A 21,138-nucleotide genomic window follows, 5' to 3' on the forward strand; every position below is an offset into this window, starting at 1 on the left:
TGGAAGAGGATGAATTAAAATTTTGACATGAATTAATAATTTAAAAGATTACTATAATAATATTTTTTAAATGTTATTGTAGACGCACACTGTTTGATTACTCTTTTAGAGGGCGTTTCATGATTAATTAAATAATGACGTACATTAAAAGCACAAATTTATAATAATAATAATAATAATAACATGTTATTTATATAGCGCAGGTATACGTCAGGTCAGATCCGTCTCTCCCTCTCTCTCTTTCTTCTTCTCTCTCCTTCATCTCTCTCTTTCCTCTCTCTCTCTCTCTCTCTCTCTCTTCTCTCTTTCTCCATATTGCTATCTTTCCTGCTCTTTCTCTTTCTTCACTATATATCTCGGTCTCTTATCCTTTCTTTCTCTTTGTCTTACTTTCCCTCCCTCTCCCCTCCTCCCCCTCTCTCCTCTATCTCTCTCTCTCTCTCCCTTTCCCCGTTTAACCTCTTTTCTCTACATCTTTTCCTTCACGTATTTTTGCTTTTGTTTTACATTTGGTACAAAATTTAGGATAAACTTGTGACATCATACGTGTACTTAAAATTATGTAAATGATACTGTTTTAAATTGTACCCTCGCAATGTACCCTCGCAAATGCAATGTATATCCATGTGCAATTCAGTATATGAAACTGCGATGTACATATTGCTCCGTTTAGTCTCATTTCACAACGCCCCCTATCGTCAGAGCATGGTCAGGGGCAGCAGCCTAACATGTTAGCCTATGGACGTTTTTTTTAAAAATCGTTACAAATTCATTTTTTGTTTAAACGAAAAGCACATCCACCCCGACGTACGTTATCACTAGCTCTTTCATTGGAGCCCTCATGTCTCATTGACTTTGGAAAGTTCACCCATCGTAATTTTTCAAAAATAGGTTGCAAGCTCGTCATTGCCTATAATACACATGTGAAACAAGTATAAATTTGGACTCAGTTTGTCAAGCGATTTGAAGATAATAGGTCGAGCACACGAAACATAAAAAGCATGAATTATAATAGATCACTTCTGCCTATTTCATTATGTCCATTTCATCCAACCCCCACCGTAATTGTTCACTTTAGTAAAAGCAAACACTTAGCCGAGGTAAGCAAAAACATGAATATTCATGAACAGTCAGACAATACAGCCTTTTAGTACGTAACGTATAATGAATGGGAATGGGCGATGATCCGTACAGGAGGTAGAGGTCAGTGGTTTGTGCTGGCAATGTTCACGCGAGCGAAAATGAGACAATCGGAGCAATATGAGATTCAATAAATACCATCCCAGAAGGAAAAACCAGTTACCACCAGTTGAAATTTCCAACTGGTTCCAGTTAACTTCAACTGGAACCAGTTAGATTCAACTGGTTCCAGTTGATTCTAACTGGTCCATGATGCACATCAAGCGGATATTTGGTGCGACTGCATTTCATTTAACTGGAACCAGTCCTTATAATGACCAGTTACACCAGTTGATATTAAACTGGTCTGTTTGCATACTTCCAGTTGCACCAGTTGATAACTGGTCTGTGCATGGCATATTTCCAGTTGCGCCAGTTGATAACTGGTCTGTGGGCATATTTCCAGTTGCGCCAGTTGATAACTGGTCTGTGGGCATATTTCCAGTTGATAACTGGTCTGTTAATTCCAACTGGACCAGTTAGAATTTGACCAGTTGAATTCCAACTGGACCAGTTAGAATTTGACCAGTTGAATTCCAACTGGACCAGTTAGAATTTGACCAGTTGAATTCCAACTGGACCAGTTAAAAATCTGACCAGTTGAATTCCAACTGGACCAGTTAGAATTTGACCAGTTGACACCAGCTAATTTGCATAATGGATATGGGGTGCGTGCATATCTATGTTTCAATACAATTTATCTGAATCTATAGCATATTCCTTAATTACTGCTGATTTAGTTATGTGCAATTCATTTCGAAAATACTACAAATACAAATTGCCAATTATTAGGACTTTCTATTTAAAAAAAAGTTGGATTTCAACTGGTCGAATTCTAACTGGTCCAGTTAGAATTCAACTGGTCTGGTTCAACTGGCCCATTTCAATTTCCAGGGTTACCAGTTGGCTTTAACTGGTTTAACTGGACCAGTTGCAACTGGTTTTTCCTTCTGGGATATCATACCATACCATACCATAGGTTCTTACACATATTACCCTGGCGAGCTGCCAAAGTAGCTAACGCTCAAGCATATCACATTACACATTACATACAGACATCATGTCGAGGGCACGTAGATATGGAGTGGTTGGAATTATTTGCCTCATTATCATTTCGGTGTTAGGAATGTATCTTGACAACGCGGTAAGTAATTACAAGCTTATTCTATAAACATCGATTTTATATAATCAGTAGGATTTGTAGAAAGATCCATACGATATTTCATGGGCGTGACATTTTCTTGTCATTGGCCGTGGCTGTGGGTGTGAGTGTTACGAATTAGGTATCGCTTGTATAATGGGGGGGGGGGGGGGACGGGGTCGTCAGGACACTAAACGAAAAGCCTTCACCTTTGCTTTCGAAATTAACCATAAAAATATTCATCACATAGCAACAACCATCACTAATATGTGTCTATGTAACATTGTCCAAGATAAATCTTAGCAGATTTAGGAAATATTGCTTGTAAACTTCTTCAGGTGAGGGCGCAGCTCAGTGGCGACTAGTTGGCGTTCTTGTTTTTGTAGTAATCTGAATTTTACAGAGAAAATCACATTCCAAGAAAGATCATCTTTGGTCCTTTCATATGACACCTCAATCAGGAAAACTGGGCCAGGAATAACAAAGTTCTGGTTGTTTAAAGTAATGGTTGCATTTCCATAATTTTATCAAACGAATTCGTTTTCACTGGCTGACATGATATGATCACAGTTTTTACTTCCTACATAAGGCCGGTTCTAGAATACTATTGTGAAGTATGGTATGGTATATTCCTCACTAAGTCTAAACCAGGAAGCTCAAATACAGTCAATTAAAAAACGTGCCCTGCGGACATTATTAGGATTAAGATATGAATCCTACCGTTAAATGTCCAACGGTAGGGACTTTTAGATTTGCACGTTGACAGCTTTGACTGCAACGTGTGACGTCATTTTAAGGCACTGCGCATGCGTCACGCCGTCTCAGTCGGCGATCGAGAGGGTGTCAACCATGATTTTCCTAAATCTAGTACGGTACTAGTATATGCCGAGGGCGCATAAAATATACAGTTCCTCAGGTAGACAAAGAAACATCCCTTCCCTGCTATTATGTACAAATGTGTAGAACAGGTGTCACATGCATATTCACCTGTTCTACACATTTTTACATAATAGCAGTGAAGGGATGTTCTACCACAGCAATAGGCCATTTTCGTAATGTAACCAAATTTAATGCATAGGTCTTTGTGAAGTGCCTCAATACAAACTATTTCATTCACCTGATAAGAATAATAGTATTTCAATAGACAGAATCCTAACTGCATACATGAGTTGTTGCCACGTTGGACAAACATTATACCTACCTAGCAACACTTAATATATGCAGTTGCATTTTGACTATTGAAATACTATTATTCCTATCAGGTGAATAAAATAATTTGTATTGAGGCACTTCACAAAGACCTATGCATTAAATTTGGTTACATTACGAAAATGGCCTATTGTTGAGGGTAGAATGGGAACTGTATATTTTGTCCTCTTTCTTCGTCTGTCATGATCATAGTGTTACTTCCTGCATGTATATCGTCGAGTGCAATCTAAAAGATTTCTAATTGTAGTCAACATGGGCAGTTGTGTACGTTGACACGCGTGATCAGTCGGCGTTCGTCGTGTTCTCGTTCACTCAATCTAAAAGTCCCTAGTGTCCAAGGTTGTATCTTATTCTGTAAAGATTGACACATTTTAAAGGGGAAGTCCACCCTGAAATTAAGTTAGTTTTAATAGGAGTAGAAAAATGAGAGAAACAAGTCAGTGAAAGTTTGAGCAAATTCCGATTAAAAATAAGGAAGTTAGGATTTTTGAAGTTGTGATCAATCAAACACAAATTGGCAACTCTATGACGTATCATGCGAGCTCAACTTCCATTTGCTCAGTACTAAAAAAATCTAAAATTTTCATTTTCCCCCAAGAAAAATTTCAACCATACATGCACCCTAAATATAATAATTGCAAATTTGTTTCTATACTCCCCCTGCAAGGAACAAATATATATTCCGTCATCAATAACGAAGAAAACATGATTTTATGGAATATTATGCACAAAGCAAATGAAGGAGAGCTCGTATAATAAGTCACAGAGTTGCCAATTTGTATTTGATTGATCACAACTTCAATAATTCATAACTTTCTTATTTTCATTCAGAATTTGCTCAAACTTTCACTCACCTGATTTTCTTATTATTCTGCCTCTATCGAAACAAACTTATTTTGGGGGTGGACTTTCCCTTTAAGGATAAAGAAATAAAGGTTTTCCCTAACCAAAAACCATGGGTCAGGAAGAATTTGAGGAATTTGTTTGTGCAAAGAAACAGGGCTTTCTCAAATCAGGACAATGATGAACTCATGTAGGGACATTAATCTTAACATTCAGAAAGAAATTATTGATGCGAAAGAAAAATATAGAGACCAATTAGAGAGTACATTCAGATCTAATAATCCACGTGACGAGTGGAAGTGTATGCAAACGATGACAGGTTATAAAAAGAAGCAGAAATCTCCACCAGTGTCAGAACCTAGATCTGTTCATGATACAGCCAATGAATTAATACATTTTATGCAAGATTTGAAACAGTTCAATGATACACCCATTGTATGACTCACTACAATGATGTTGTCATGTACTTCAAACGCACTAATCCAAGAAAATCTGTGGGACCGGACAGTATTTGTGGGAAAGTACTCACACTATGAACATGACGGACAATGAAAGCGGACAAAATATACAGTTCCTCAGGTAGACAAAGGAACATCCCTTCACTGCTATTATGTAAAAGTTGTGTCACATTCATATTCACCTGTTCTACACATTTTTACATAATAGCAGTGAAGGGATATATGTTCCTTTGTCTACCTGAGGAACTGTATATTTTGTCCGCTTTCATTGTCCGTCATGTTCATAGTGTCAAAACATGTGCCTGACAATTAGCCACCCCTTTTGTCACTCCTTTTCAAGAATCTCTGAATTGTAAGAGGACACTTTTTTTTTTTTTTTGGTCTCGAAATTTGGAAATTTGACATTTTGCTCCGTTGGGGGGGGGGGGGTAAGGTCACCTTTTTTAGGTCGGCCATGGGAATAAATTTTTTTTTTTTTTTTTTTAATAATAAAAAAAAAAAAAAAAAAAAAAAAAAAATCCAAAAGGGGGGGGGGGGGGGGGGGGGGGGGGGGGGGGTTTTAGGTTTTTTAGGGGGTTTACACACAAAAAAATTCCAAGGGGGGGGTTTTTAAACCCCCAAACCCCCCCCCCCCCCCCCCCCCCCCCCCCCCCCCCCCCCCCCTGCGTACGCGCCTGCTATCGGCCAATATCCCTCACCTCATTGTTGATGAAATGTTTTGAACGCATAAGTCTGTCCTATAATCTCACATATTATTTCGTCTGTCATTCCTCTTGACTCCCAATACACACAAATAACACAATAATACACTTCAATTATTGTGGAATAGCCTGACAACGGAATAGCCTGACAACGACTACTGAGAGCCGGCCGTTTATTCAGTATGAATGTTTAACAAACATTTCTTCTCGTTTCCTTCACTGGAAACCGGACCTATCATGGTCCAGGATAAAAAACCAGAGATAAAACTCAAAGAGCATAAAAACTCTGGAAAACCTTATTCAAACACAATCATGTAACACTACATGACACAACGCACTTTTATTGTAAATAAAAGTTGTCTCGTTGAAAGTTCAAGCTAGAATGATTCAATTACACACTAATTCATGCCACGCCCTGGTCCCCGTGGCAGAATTAGCTCGCACACCTGTACGAGCTGCCTATGCAAATTACATTCCATCGGGGCACAGCCCCGGACCCAACATAAGTATGCATCATTAACGATACAAACAACATTTGTCTGCTATACAATCGTACCGCAGACAAATAATATTCACACCAATTCTCAAACATAAATAACCCTTCCCGTTACTGACGTTCATCGTTGCCATGGATCATGCCAATGATAGCCGTGTCATCAGCATATCCAACAATTGAGACATTGTCATTTTGACGAGATACAATCGTTCGTATACACGATGATCAATGGTGCTGACAGCACGCAACCCTGAAGGGAGCCTGTATTCGTAGTAACGTAATCAGACAATAGAAAATAATATGCACAAATAGATGATACACAGTATCAAATTAACAATGACGTAGTCATATAAAACACGGATATAAATCGTTTTTATATAGTGGAATATTATAAGAAAATAAATGGACTTATAACAATATAACATTTCGTGGAATTCGGAAATATTATTAATATTATCTTGTATTATTTTAATTTCATTCTTATTATCATTATTTGTATCCTCATCATCATCATTATCATTATCATTATTGTTATTGCTACTATCATTATTTGTTATTATCATCCTCATCATTCGAATATTTATTATCATTATTTGTCACGGTAATATAGCTGATTTTTCTTCCATGCTCTGCTGTTTAGACGCGAGGCCTGCTTTGAACAATCGTTTGTATACATGATAAATAATGGTGCTGACAGCACGCAATCCGGGGGGGGGGGGGGGGTAGCCTGTATTCGTAGTAACGTAATCAGGTTTTCCAGAGTTTTTATGCTCGTTGAGTTTTATCTCTGGTTTTTATCCTGGACCATGATAGGTCCGGTTTCCAGTGAAGGAAACGGTTTCCAGTGAAGGAAACGAGAAGAAATGTTTGTTAAACATTCATACTGAATAAACGGCCGGCTCTCAGTAGTCGTTGTCAGGCTATTCCACAATAATTGAAGTGTATTATTGTGTTATTTGTGTGTATTAGGAGTCAAGAGGGATGACAGACGAAATAATATGTGAGATTATAGGACAGACGTATATATACGCACCCAGTGAGTCTCAGAAAAAACGAAACCTTCTCGCCCCGGACCCAACATAAGTATGCATTCATTAACGATACAAACAACATTTGTCTGCTATACAATCGTACCGCAGACAAATAATATTCACACCAATTCCCAAACATAAATAACCCTTCCCGTTACTGACGTTCATCGTTGCCATGGATCATGCCAATAATAGCCGTGTCATCAGCATATCCAACAATTGAGACATTGTCATTTTGACCTAGATACAATCGTTCGTATACACGATGATCAATGGTGCTGACAGCACGCAACCCTGAAGGGAGCCTGTATTCGTAGTAACGTAATCAGACAATAGAAAATAATATGCACAAATAGATGATACACAGTATCAAATTAACAATGACGTAGTCATATAAAACACGGATATAAATCGTTTTTATATAGTGGAATATTATAAGAAAATAAATGGACTTATAACAATATAACATTTCGTGGAATTCGGAAATATTATTAATATTATCTTGTATTATTTTAATTTCATTCTTATTATCATTATTTGTATCCTCATCATCATCATTATCATTATCATTATTGTTATTGCTACTATCATTATTTGTTATTATCATCCTCATCATTCGAATATTTATTATCATTATTTGTCACGGTAATATAGCTGATTTTTCTTCCATGCTCTGCTGTTTAGACGCGAGGCCTGCTTTGAACAATCGTTTGTATACATGATAAATAATGGTGCTGACAGCACGCAATCCGGGGGGGGGGGGGGTAGCCTGTATTCGTAGTAACGTAATCAGGTTTTCCAGAGTTTTTATGCTCGTTGAGTTTTATCTCTGGTTTTTTATCCTGGACCATGATAGGTCCGGTTTCCAGTGAAGGAAACGGTTTCCAGTGAAGGAAACGAGAAGAAATGTTTGTTAAACATTCATACTGAATAAACGGCCGGCTCTCAGTAGTCGTTGTCAGGCTATTCCACAATAATTGAAGTGTATTATTGTGTTATTTGTGTGTATTAGGAGTCAAGAGGGATGACAGACGAAATAATATGTGAGATTATAGGACAGACGTATATATACGCACCCAGTGAGTCTCAGAAAAAACGAGGTTTCGTTTTTTCTGAGACTCACTGGGTGCGTTGTATCGTGCCCTTCTCCTATTGACTCCACTGATTCACACAGCTGTCGTTGTACAAATGGATCATATAGACTTAACTTTACAATTATAATCAATAAATGACACATATTTGCTAGGTCCCTCTATTTTAACTTTCGTGAGTGATTTACCTGAAAGCCAGTGTTCTCGAAGACAATTCAGACATAGTAACAGGCTACGTGAAATCAAGTGTAGGGCAGAACGCTACAGAAAAGGTGCTTTACCCTATCTGGTAAGGCTTTTGAACCAGCCATGATGTGGCAACCGGTTTGTTTCACATTGTTGATAGCATAATATTGCCAAATTTTGTGCATTACATATTTTTTTTCTTCAAAACTTCAATTTCTGTATCAAGATCAAATCTTTCTTTATATGAATTATTTGCCAGTTATCTAATACCTCTTTTAAATCACAATGTATTCAGTATAATTCATTTTCAAATTGCAATCTTTGCCTGAACACATCTTCAATTTGCCAAATCTTAATTCATTATATTTCAGGTTCAATTAACTATCTTTGATTAAACAAATATATTATTGCTAAACGTAGAAACATAATGTAAATATTTTCAATACGCTTTACCTCAATTTATCATTTTTATTATCTTTACTCTTGGTATTGTACACTGTCTATGTCATGATTATTATGTTTAATTGCCTCTGGTTGCTCGCTATTTTATCTTAACACTATTAGTTTACTCAGGTCTGTAATTACTCCTTTTGAACTTTGCTGCTCTTCTATATCCGCCTGTATTTTAATTTTTTATAAGAGGTTGTTATTATACTACAGGCGTATCTTAATGTTCCTACTACCATCTGCGTTAAAATACATTTTTATATAACTTACAAAACATTTTTAGGTGCGCCATACAATGTTTACAATGTATTTTTTGTTCATCTCATTAATACTATTCGTTAATTTGCAATGCATACTTTTATCTTGTTATTGTCAATTCGTATGTAGTGTTTAATTGTTGGCAAGATCCCCCTTTATCTCTCTACCTTCTTTACCTCTTGTCGCTCGCTTGCTCTCTCTCTCTCTCTCTCTCTCTCTCTCTCTTTCTTCCTCTTTATCTCTCTCTTTCTCTCTCTCCTTCCTCTCTCTCCTTTTTTCTCTTTCTCCATCTTTCTATCTTTCCTGCTCTTTCTCTTTCTTCGCTATATCTCTCGGTCTCTTATCCTCTCTTTCTCCTTTTCTCACTTTCCTTCCCTCTCTACCCCTCCTCTTCCACCTTCTCTCTCTCTCTCTCTCTCTCTCTCTCTATTTCTCTTTCCTTTTTTAATCTCTTTACTCTACATCTTTCCCTTCTCTCTTCCTCACTTTGAATTCAAATTTTATTTAGGTACATATTCCCCTTTCCCTTCTTGTTCGTATTTTAAATTTGATACAAAATTTAGGCTAAGCATGTCACATATACGTGTACTTATAATTATGTAAATGATACTGTTTTCAATTGTACACTCGTTTTTAAAATGCAATGTATATCCATGTGCAATTCAGTATATGTAACTGCGATGCATGATTCAATTAATACCATACCATACCATACTGCCATAGCAACAAAAAAACTCAACCTAGCTGGAAAGGAAACCAATTGTAATGTGCACGGATGTTAAGATCGCATAATCCCATATAGCGAATTGACCGTCTGGCATGTCCTAAGTGGTGGATGTGGCCAGGGGAAGGCCCCGAAGTGGTCAACAATTTGAGGTAGATCAGCTGGAAAGGAAACCCTATGAAACCCATATATGAGAAGATTCGCCGTAGTCTCGAGGTACATAAATGGACAATGCTAGACGATTTAAGTTGGGGAGGTGCCCGCCAGACGCCCCCTAATTGGTCAAAAAATTGAGCTAGATCAGCTGGAAAGGAAACCCCATGAAACCAATAGGAAATTGTTCGGCAGAGTCCACAGATACATGACCACTGCCAGACGATTTAAGTGGTGGGGAGTGCCTGCCAGACGCCCCGAAAGTACCCCAATCCCCGAATTGAACTAGATCAGCTGGAAAGGAAACCCAATGAAATCCATATGAGAAGATTCGCTGTAGTCTCGAGGTACATGAATGGACAATGCTAGACATTTTAAGTGATGGAAGGTGCCCGCCAGACGCCCCCAAAGAGGTCAAAAATTGGAGTTAGATCAGCTGGAAAGGAAACCCCATGAAGCTAATTGCATATGCGATATTTACATCCGTGCACATGAAAATTGGTGACCTCTCTAGCTAGGTTGACCCCCCCCCCCCTGGCTCCCAGACTATTTCGTTGACGATCAGCCATGCATGAAGTCTTTCGTCTTCTTTGTTGTTAGGGCAGACAGCCATCTTTCTGCAAATGTGGCCTTTGAAATTCAGATACCGTTCGCCAAATGACTTTTTGGTAACTTTTATTTAAATTGAGGGTTTTTAATCACTCATACGTGGAATGTGCATCATATGCGTTGCATCAAAGGAGAGAAGAGGATCTAAACTTTAAAAACAAGTGTCATTTATTAATTATAATTTTGATTAAGTTATGATAAAACATCAATAATTCTCGGTTTCGTTTTTTCCTGGGACGCACTGTACAATCGCAAACAGCTATGCATTTTTTCGACCATCCTTATTATATGTTTAATGCTGATTATCACTCTAGTTGTTCGACTGTTTGTCGACCTCTGACAAACAAACACGACGGCCACCAACACATACTGCCATTGTAAGCAAGATCAAATTTTACTTGTATTATTAAACCTGTATTCAATGTTGATCCTCCCACACTTAAAGTACGGAATAGCATGGGGCAATGGTGCTGGATATCATTTTGAATATAATTTCATTACTTTAGAAAAAAGCGCTGTGTGTTAAGTGTCGTTCTGATTTTCGAGCGCACACAGATGCATTTTTCCACACACACAGTATTCGAAATATAACAAATTCATACAGTTATTAGCTGGGAATATTTATGTATAATTTAAATAGAAATGGTCTGCCGGGCTTTTTCATCAACCAAAAACAAGAAATTTGCTCTCAATGAATCCTGTGATTGTTCAGGCTCAAAACTTTGGAACTCTCTTTCAGATCCAGTTAGAGATAAACCCACATATTATAGTTTTAGCAGCGGGTTCAAAAATAATTTAATACAAAATTAACGTCCCCTACGTGTTGAACTTGTAGGATATGGGAATACCTCTCAAATCTCTCCTGTTTCTCTCTCTCTCTCTCTCTCCTTCTTATTTCTGTAGTGTGCGGCTTTGTTTTGTTTGTCTTGTCCTGTCCTGTCATGTCTTGTTTTATCTTGTCCTGTTATGATTTTTTTTCATGTCCTGTCTCATCTTAATAATTATGTCAGTTTCCTGTCCTTTGTTATTCTGTTCGATCGTATATTTCGATTATTTAGATACTTTAAAATGGTTTATGAAAATACGTTATGTCGGATCCATATACAAGCAACAGAAGCATACGTTAAATGTATCAGTGAACAGATTAGACTATATATAACTTTTGGACTGAGATTTAGTGTTTTTACCAGGCTGCGCCAACATGACAAAATTAGTTTATTTTTTACATATAAAGCACCACATGATAGCATGATACAATTGCAAAATCAAGAACAACTAGACTTGAATTCGTCACTTAGACGAATTAGGTGATACGTATGCTAATGGTTTACATAACGAAGAATGCATTACACGATATCATATTATTTTATAAAGTGCTTTTCCCATTATGATCTATCCATATTTCAAGTTTAAATTGTGTCCCCTTGATCATTATGGATCTAGGGAAGATAGATTAAAACAATATATGACCATTGACCCTGTGCAGTAATCAGTTACACCTTTCACTATAATTTACAACATGAAGAACACATTTTGACAAGTTTATCTTATTCAAAGAAATGAAAATGTAATTGATAAATGATTATCATCATTATGATAATGATGATGATCATGATCATGAGCGTGATCCTGACATCTTATTGAAAAAATGAGGGGTGATTTGGATAGCATATAGTCTCAGCATACTCAAAAATTAACAAAATCCAAGCAGAAATAACGGCGATATTGCTCGCAAAAGACAGGAATGTAGAAACCAGATTTGAGAAAAAGGTCATCTCCCATAGGAATGACACGCAAAAAGTAATGGATTAAGTGTAAATAGGCGTATAATAAAGTAAATAGGGTTGTTTATTACATTATTTGCAATTATACGTGTTTTAATAATCAAAGGAGATGGTAAAGTGAAAGGTCACAAAGAAAAAAAAAGTGAAGAAAAAAATTGTTGGAGACACCCGGACTCAAACCAGGGATCTCAAGGTTGGAAGTCAAGTGCGTTACCGATATACTAAAACATTTCCCAAAGCGATTACACGTAAACGGGAAAAGGAATTCTCAAATCCTACTTTGCAAGTGAAATATGAGCATGATCCCGGCATCTGATCGAAAAATAAAGGGCACATTTGTGATAGCTTATTGTCTCAGCTACAACATACTGGAAGCTCAGCGAAAACGAAGCTAAAACAATGGAGAAATTGCTCGCGAAAGACAGGAATGTAGAATCCAGTTTTGAGAAAAAGTCATGTCCCATAGAGAATACACGCAAAATGTGAAATATTGACATGCCTCCTTTAATCGCAAAAATACGCCATGATGCCTTTGTCAAAATGAAAAATCATGACAAATGTATTTGTAGAAAATTGTCTCAGCTAGAACATATCAAAATTTGGAAGAAAATCGATCAATATTTACAGAGACACAATATATGACACAAAAAACTGTGTATATTATATATAAACAGGTATAAAAGTTCCCTTCCTTTTTCTTCTTTTCTTTCGATGCAAAAGTTTCAAACAAATTGAATTTGTGTCAAGCAATATAAGCAACAATATCATGTTTAAACTTGAAGAAAAGAAGAAAAACAAAACGTCCTGGTTGTTGATGTTCGGCGGGCGTTTGGAGTTGAATGGGTAACTTATAATTGTACATGATTCGTAGATCAATTTTTCTCAACCAAATAATAGTCGGCAACCACGAGGATCAGTCGGCATGCACTCAGTCAGTCCATAGATATAGATATATGATCTATTATTCAATCATTTTGTTCTTCCGTAGGAGATCTCACGAACTAACTTGATCACGTTCTCTAAACATGAGAGACCACGTCGTAGCATAGCTACAATGCACCTGGTATCAAGCAGTGGACCAACGCATCCAAATCATACAACCGTTTCTCTTTTATCAATTGTTCGTGGATTCGAGGTAATTCCATTGCCACCTAAGACTGAAGATGCAACGGGACTTACAGTGATGGTAGGGGACAAACTGAAGTTTAGTTTAGAGGCTCGAGATTCCATGGGACGGCTAAAGATACTCGGTGGAGACTACTGGTTTGCCATCATGGAGGATCCAAATAAAAACGGTACATTAGCATGTGATCAGTAGCTAGCATTTATTTTTACCTTTTTTTTAGTACTGCATGATCAGAATATGTCAATTTAAAAGAAATTTCAGTAATTCTTAAAGGCTTATTATTTAATAGAAAGGGAAATGATATAGTATGCGGTTTAAAAAGCACAAAAAGGAAACGCTCCATACACAGATAATATATGGGACACACAGACGTGTTTAGTTTGTGTTTCAACTAAATTTGATCCAGCAATATTTGAAATAAGATGGCATTTTTAGAGGAATTCTTTTGGAAAGACATTGCTTACCGTTTACTGGTACAAATGAGAGTGATAAGAATGAGAAAACTATCAATTTTGTTTAAGTTTACGAGAATGCAATTTTCTCATCGTGAATCAGGCTATAAACTACACTTAAGTGTCGAATTCTTTCTCAAATCTTCCCCTGTATGCTGATTTTTTGTAAAGTTGTGGCTTGAGGAATTGTGATAAAATCTATTAAAGTAGCCTTTCTATAAAAATGTAACTATATATCAATAGAAAGCTAATGACCTCAGGACTTGGAAAACATTAGCTCAGATTTAATGAATACTTTATCAAGTCGTAAATATAAAAACAAAAACCGGATTTTTCATTATTCCTTTTTTCTTGCAAATCAAACAAATAAAACGCCCAAAATAATGTGACGTAGGCGATTGTAGCATGTCCCCAAATCATAAACAAATGTGTGGGTCCTGGAAAAGATTGGAACAGACTTGACCATCAGAAGGGGAATCATGGAAAGAAAACTAAATTATTTTGGGCACATCGTTAGGAGATCTGGAGGTGTTGAGACGCAAATACTGCAAGGAGCAGTCGAAGGAAAACGGGGTAGAGGTCGTCCACCAATATCTTGGACTGATGATATCAAGAAAGTGTCTGGACAAGGAATGAAAGGTGCAACACAAATTGCAGATGAAAGAGTTGCATGGCGTGCTCTCGTGAAGACCACAGCAGCGCTTTACAGCGCCACCTGAAGTTGATAATAGCGAGTTTTCGCTCAGCAACATACAGACCTTCGCGGACGCAGAGCACTCAGGTTTACGGTCGTCGCACACAGTCCGACCTCGATACAATACGTGTTTCGCTTTTCGGTGAATGCGTACGGATCTCTACGGAGGTATTGCATTTGCAATGCCATTAGGCAATTATCGTAATGTAACCAAATTTAATGCATACGTCTTTGTGAAGTGCCTCGATACAAAATATTTCTTTCACCTGATAAGGATAGTAGTATTTCAATAGACATAATCCAAACTGCATACATTAGTTGTTGCCAGTCCGACAAACATTAGGGATATTTAGCAAGCTCATTGCGGACAGAGAATCTGCGGTTCGTGTGCAAAATCGAGAAGCTACTATAGTAACAGCAGGGTGATCGCTGAGGTACTGAAATCCAGAACGGGTTTTGGCCAAATCTACGGGCGTTCTCAATGACGCCCCAAGTGAATAACAGCCAATCAGCGAGCTTGTACCAAAGATGGTTATGAGAATTTCGTCGTCTAATAACGAAGGATGACGAATTTTAACGGGCGGATCTAGTTTCTTTTCTATGGCGTGGGAGGGGGGGGGGGGGGGGGGGGTTGACATTTGAAAAATCGCGCCGACCAATATTTCGCTTAGTCGGGGGTAGGGAGCACTAAAATCTGTTTTCAATTTGAAAAAAGTGCCATCCAATATTTCGGGGGGGGGGGGGGGGGGTAGAAAGCAACTTGGCCAGCCCAAGGGGGATTTATAAACCTCCTAACCCCCCTAGATCCGCCCCTGACACGAATGACTCTTCGGTGAGTTTTTTTTCTTCCGATTATTGTTTCTGAACAATAACAACATGAATATGGATATAACATAATTGTTTTAAAACTTGATGATAAATTATTGTTGAAATTTGATAAAAAGCCGTTTTGTGGCTTGGTCGAGACAAGTTGTGCTAGTCGTGTAGTCCCGTCTGTACTGTATTGCGTGGAAGGGAACAGGCCATTTTTGTAATGTAATCAAATTTAATGCATACGTCTATGTGAAGTTCCTCAATACATTTGGCCAAAACCCGTTCTAGAGTTTAGGGCCTCAGCGGTCATCCAACTGTTACTATAGTATCTTCTCGATTTTGCACACGAACCGCAGATTCTAATTCCGCAATGAGTTTGCGAAAATTGCCTAATGACGAACAGGCGCGTACGGAGGGGGAGGGGGGGGGGTGGCGGTTGAAACCCCCCCTTGGTATTTTGTTATGTGTGTGTTTTGGAGGAAACCCCACCCCCTCCCCCTTTGGTAATTTTTTTAAATTTTTTTTTTACCTTACCCCCCCCCCAAATGAACAGAATGTCAAATTTTCAAATTACGAGACCCCCCCCCCCCAAAAAAAAAAAAAAAAAAAAAAAAAATCTGCGCGATTTAAAAATTGTTAACCCCCCCCCCCTTTAAAAAATCCTGTGTACGCGGCTGATGACGAACGTTTTGCTTTATACTTCTCTCACATTAACGTTGCCGAGGAATCGTGTAGATGAATATGCAAGAATATAATAAATCTTTCAGAATAACGTAAGTTATTTCTTGGGGGGTGTGGTTTCCTTTAATACACGGCAGTGCTGATCTGATTTCAATAGTTTCAGCTACCTTGACAGATCTACACCTTTTACCCTGCCGGTCTCGGTTCACCGAGTTGACTTGAATTTTAGTTCGGCCCGTAATATATCCGGCCCGCAATTTACTCAGATCGGCAGGTCTTCCGGGCTACACCATGATAGACTACATTTACATCTCTGAATGTTTGACATTCCCTCCTTTCCTGTCCTACGGCTTTTTTTTCTTTTGTCATCTTAACTAATCTTTCTCGTTTGTTTCCAGCATCTACTGTTGGGCGAATAGTTGACCATGAGAATGGTCTATACACCTTACTTTTTGTTGCTGGGTGGAGTGGGATGATTAGACTTCGTATCACACTTGTACATCCCGCTGAATTAGCCAAGTGGATCAGAACTGAATACCTGTAAGTCTTTCCCTAAAGGGAACCTCACCTTAAACAATAAGTGTAGTTATGCTCTATCGATCTAAAATATTGCTTAAAGGCATCGTTTAACAATGTTTCCAGTTCTAAAAATCTGAGATGCATGGCCCTACGTGTTATCAGTGTCTGTGATATGGTGTAATATTGAAGCCCTAAAAAATGATCATGAAGTGCCTCAAAAAAGTAAAAATCTTTGAGTTACCGAATTTTACCATACTCATTTTCCCCAATAGACTGTAGTATTATTAAAAAAAAAACGTTAGGTAAACGGTTTTTGAAATTTCGAAATCATAAATATTTTGTTGATCAGACAGGCGATCGGCTTGTAAACGTCATGCATGGCTGGAATGCTGCCCAATGAGTGGAGATTGTGCACACAGTGTGTGCAGGCAAGCACTGAATTCAATGACCGGGTTTCTGCATGTAAAGCGCTTCGGGACGTCGGAGATGTATTAAGTGCTATATAAAAGCTGAATATTACATTATTATCACAATCTGGAAAGATTTCCATTATATGATACATTTCATAATTGTATAACAGCCATAGCATGAGAGCTCCTAGCTGGTCAGGACTTTTCAAATTTGGAGAGCACGAAGAACGATCACCGTGTTCCCTCAGCCTCGACGCCATTTGGAGTGAGAAGTGTGTAGCCAACCCTAAAGCTCTACAGTACGCCATCATAGTATGCAATCCACCGAAGACCCTTCCATGCGATTCACTAGTGGGCCTTTATGCGCACACATCTCTCTACACACAGGACTTCAAGAAACGTTTACCATCAGACCGCAAGAAATATCTTAAGAGGTAAGCTGATATTGACATTTTGTCAAGATAATATGCAGGGGTGGGGGCCTTTTCAGCCATTTTTGATTCACTGCACTCCGCATGATGTCTCCAAATACCTCTGTTCAGCGCCTGTTGATGCCAATAAGTCTTTCCCCAGTTTTTCTTTGACGTCCCTGTTTTGTTTTCCCTCATATGGTGTCCAGTGAGTGATTGCTGAACTCCAGCGATCAACATTCCTGCAGCTGATGTGTCCCGCCCAATTCCATTTCCTTCTTTTCACTGTTTCAAGGATGTCCTGGACTTTTGTCCGTTCCCTGATCCATTTGTTCGTTTTTCTGTCTTTGTATGTGATGCTTAGAATACTTCTTTCCATGTTGTGTTGAGATGCTGCTAGTTTTCTTTCCATTTTTGATGTTAGTGTCCATATTTCTGCAGCGTATGAGATTGCTGTGATGATGCACTGGTGATATACTTTCTTTTTCAGGCATAATGGAAGTTTGCCTTTCATGATGGTGCTGTATCCTTCTTCTTATTTCGTTATCTTGATTTTTGACTTGTAGAGAGAAACGTTGCCCTAAGTAGATATACTCCTCTACTTGCTCCATTTTGGTACCGTTCACTTAATTTTGTTTTGGATCTTGGCTGATCCTGCCATGACTTTAGTCTTCTTCATGTTCATTTGAGACCTGTTAGTCGGCTTGCATCGTCCAGTTCTTGCAGCATTCTTTCGAGGTCGTTTAAGTTGTCAGATACGATGACAATATCGTCTGCAAATCTTCAGTGGCTCATGTTTTCCCCGTTTATGTTGATTCCCTTTGATGACCAGTCTAATGTTTTGAAGATGCTCTCTAGGCAAGCAGTGAAGAATTTTGGTGAGCCGGTGTCTCCCTGTCGAACTCCCTTTCTTATAATGATTTTGTTGCTGGCCTTGTGCATTCTGAAGTGTTGTAGCAGTCTGAATAAATGTCTTTGGATTTTGATGTATGCATCGTTGATTCCTTGGTCTTGAAGTGCCTTGAGTATTGCAAAGGTTTCGACGGAATCAAATGCCTTTTCGTAGTCTACGAATGCTACGCATTGAGGTTGTATTCTTGGCATTTTTCTTTCGGTTGATTAATGGTGTGGATGCGGTCCATAGTTGAGAAACCCCTTCTGAAGCCTGCCTGCTCCCTAATTGGTTGGTTGTTACCAAGGATTTTCTCTAGCCGGTTGGTGATGATTTTTGTATACAGCTTATACAGGTTTGAGAGGAGGCTGATGGGTCTGTAGTTCTTTAGATCTCGCTTGTCACCCTTTTTGTGCAGAATTATTATTGTGGCTTCTCTCCATTGATGTGGTACCTTCCCCGTTTGCATACATGCATTGTAAAGTTTGGCTAGTTCCTCAGTTGTTATGTCTCCTCCTTCTTTGATTATGTTTATGAGTATGTTGTCTGGGTCTGGTGACTTCCCTCTCTTCATTTGATTTATTGCATGTTGAACCTACCAATCAGTTACAACTGGGAACTCTTCTTGTGGTTCTCCTGGATCTTCTGTCTCATTATTGCTGGTGTATAGGTGTTCGTAAAATTCTTCAATTCTTTGAAGTATGTGCTAGTTTCTTGTAAGTTTTCTGCAGGCTTCTGTTTTCCTCAATTGTAGATTTGATCATTGTTGTGTTGTAACTACGGATGTCTTCACGTAGCTTTTTCCTTACTGTTTTGCAGGTTTCTACGTATTCTACATTTCGGATGCCTATGCTTACTGCTCTCTTGTTCCTTCTTTTTTTCCAATGAGTTTTCTGGTAGATTCTGATATCTTGTTTTCACGGGTTTTTGGTTTTTTCCCTGCGATCTTTATGGCGGTTTCTTGGTTTTTTTTTCCACTAGCCGATCAGTCCATCCCCAACATCCCCAAACAAATAGGAACCGAAAAGAGAACGTGAAGAGAATGCGCTGTACCATTATTTTTAAAGCTTGGAGAAAAAATGCAAAGTAATCTCTATAAGAATGTTTTTATGATAATTATCACCGTTTGTATCCCTCTATGAATATTCATGAGTTGTCTAAACACATGATTGATCAATTGGTGGTCACGTGATAAAATATAATTTCACTATGAAAAACAAATTTCTGCCAGAGCTCCGAATAGTTTTCATTATATTTTTGATCAATGAAATCCTGTTCAGTGATTGGTCAACAAAGCATCATGTGCCCAAACATAACTTTGCTATGATATAACCGTGACGTAATCCATGGTATAGTGCACTTTACCATGGATGACGTCATGCGATCGATCAAGATCAATGTGCTATCGGTCGCGGTCGCGGTATTGGTCGAGAAAATAGTACAAACTTTATTTGCGATTTGTTTTGTTAACGTGAAAATATAATTGTTATAGTTTATGTGAATATTTTTCATCTGTAAATGTGTAACTTTAGTTGTAACCTTGTATGTAAATGTAAAAGTTTACTTGCAAATGTATTTAGACATATGTGCAGCGATGCAGTACCTGTAGTTGGCGGAGGATCCAAACCTTGGATAACGGCGGCTACGGGGGAGCGGAGGTCAGGTCGGCACCAATGTTTCTGGCTTCTGTACAGCGATTGAAGGATTTGGCCGCCCACCATTATTAATTGGTCACGTTTGTCATCTTGAGAGTACAAAATCAACAAATCAAGTGGGTATCGGAAGGTGGAACCCGCAGGCCAGAAGATACGTCAAGAGCTACTGCGGAAGAGAGAGGTACTGCTCGTAGTACGCTTGCGGGTGATGACGGATCAGGATCAAAGCCTCTTGCAGGAAGTTCTTTTCTTGAAGGTCCCATGATGGAAAGGAACAGCACCCCTCTGAGGGAACCAATCAATGTAGCCACGTGGAACGTGTGTGGTATGCCAGATGGGAAGGTGGAAATGGTGGAGAAGGACATGACTATAAATGATATTAAAGTTTTGGGAATGTTGTTGTTGTGTTTTGAGTTATTGGCGATTAGTAATTTGACTATTGAATATCTGAATCATGGTGGCTTGGACAAGGCAGATTTACATCAGACGAAGGAAATCCAATCATCTTTTCAGGGAAAGAAAGTGGAAGGAAGCGAGGGGTGTGGGATTCATCATAGAGAAGGCTACAGCTAAATGTGTCTTGAGATACAACCCGATCAACGAGAGGATTATGACTGTGAGATTACAGGGGCATCCTATGAATATCTCCATAATTCAGGTATATGCACCAACAGCAGATGCACCGGAGAAAGAAATCACTGATTTCTATGAGATGGTACAAGGTGTCGTAGACAGCATTCCTAAGAAAGATTTCCTCATAATATTTGGTGACTGGAATGCCAAGATTGGTATTACAAGGGAAAAATCTGAGTTCATTGGCAATTATGGTCTTGGCATCAGAAATGAAAGAGGAGATCGACTGGAAGAATTTTGTGTAGCAAACAGCTTCATCATTGGTAACTCGTAGTTTGAGCATCATCCCAGAAGACTGTGGACGTGGATGAGTCCGGGAGACAGAGCCAGAAACCAGATAGACTACATCATGGTCAAGAAGAGGTGGCGGACTTCACTACAGAACAAGACAAGACCAGGTGCTGACTGTGGCAGCGATCATCAGCTGCTTGTGGCTAAACTGAGACTAAGGCTGAAAGCTAAGAAATGTGATTCAGCTCCCACAAGGTATGATGTTGAAAATATCCCTTCTCAATTCTCAGTGGAAGTGAAGAACAAGTTTGA

At 38.5% G+C, this 21,138-nt stretch overlaps 2 protein-coding genes across 2 annotated transcripts; both read left to right on the top strand.

Moving 5' to 3' along the window:
- Nucleotides 1-2,263: 2,263 nt before the first annotated feature.
- LOC100892180 (NXPE family member 3-like) lies at nt 2,264-18,690 on the top strand. The gene is made up of 5 exons (XM_030975668.1): nt 2,264-2,323; nt 13,299-13,605; nt 16,475-16,616; nt 17,176-17,439; nt 18,663-18,690. The coding sequence occupies exons 1-5, from the start codon at nt 2,306-2,308 to the stop codon at nt 18,688-18,690; spliced, it is 759 nt and encodes a 252-aa protein (XP_030831528.1). The 5' UTR covers nt 2,264-2,305.
- Nucleotides 18,691-20,416: 1,726 nt separating this feature from the next.
- Nucleotides 20,417-20,869, top strand: LOC115920257 (craniofacial development protein 2-like). The gene has a single exon (XM_030975669.1). The coding sequence runs from the start codon at nt 20,417-20,419 to the stop codon at nt 20,867-20,869; it is 453 nt and encodes a 150-aa protein (XP_030831529.1).
- The last annotated feature ends 269 nt before the right edge of the window (nt 20,870-21,138 follow it).

This window comes from Strongylocentrotus purpuratus, unplaced genomic scaffold, assembly GCF_000002235.5.
Source record: "Strongylocentrotus purpuratus isolate Spur 01 unplaced genomic scaffold, Spur_5.0 spur5_scaffold_8, whole genome shotgun sequence".
NCBI lineage: Eukaryota > Metazoa > Echinodermata > Echinoidea > Camarodonta > Strongylocentrotidae > Strongylocentrotus > Strongylocentrotus purpuratus.

What these genes read in the sequence shown, in the direction of transcription:
- LOC100892180 (XM_030975668.1), top strand. An exon ending in GGAGGATCCAAATAAAAACG is followed by an intron (nt 13,606 to 16,474) that starts GTACATTAGCAT and finishes GTTTGTTTCCAG; the next exon opens with CATCTACTGTTGGGCGAATA. An exon ending in CGCAAGAAATATCTTAAGAG is followed by an intron (nt 17,440 to 18,662) that starts GTAAGCTGATAT and finishes CAGCTTATACAG; the next exon opens with GTTTGAGAGGAGGCTGATGG.
- LOC115920257 (XM_030975669.1), top strand. Translation starts at nt 20,417, where the DNA reads ATGGTGGCTTGGACAAGGCAGATTTACATCAGACGAAGGAAATCCAAT.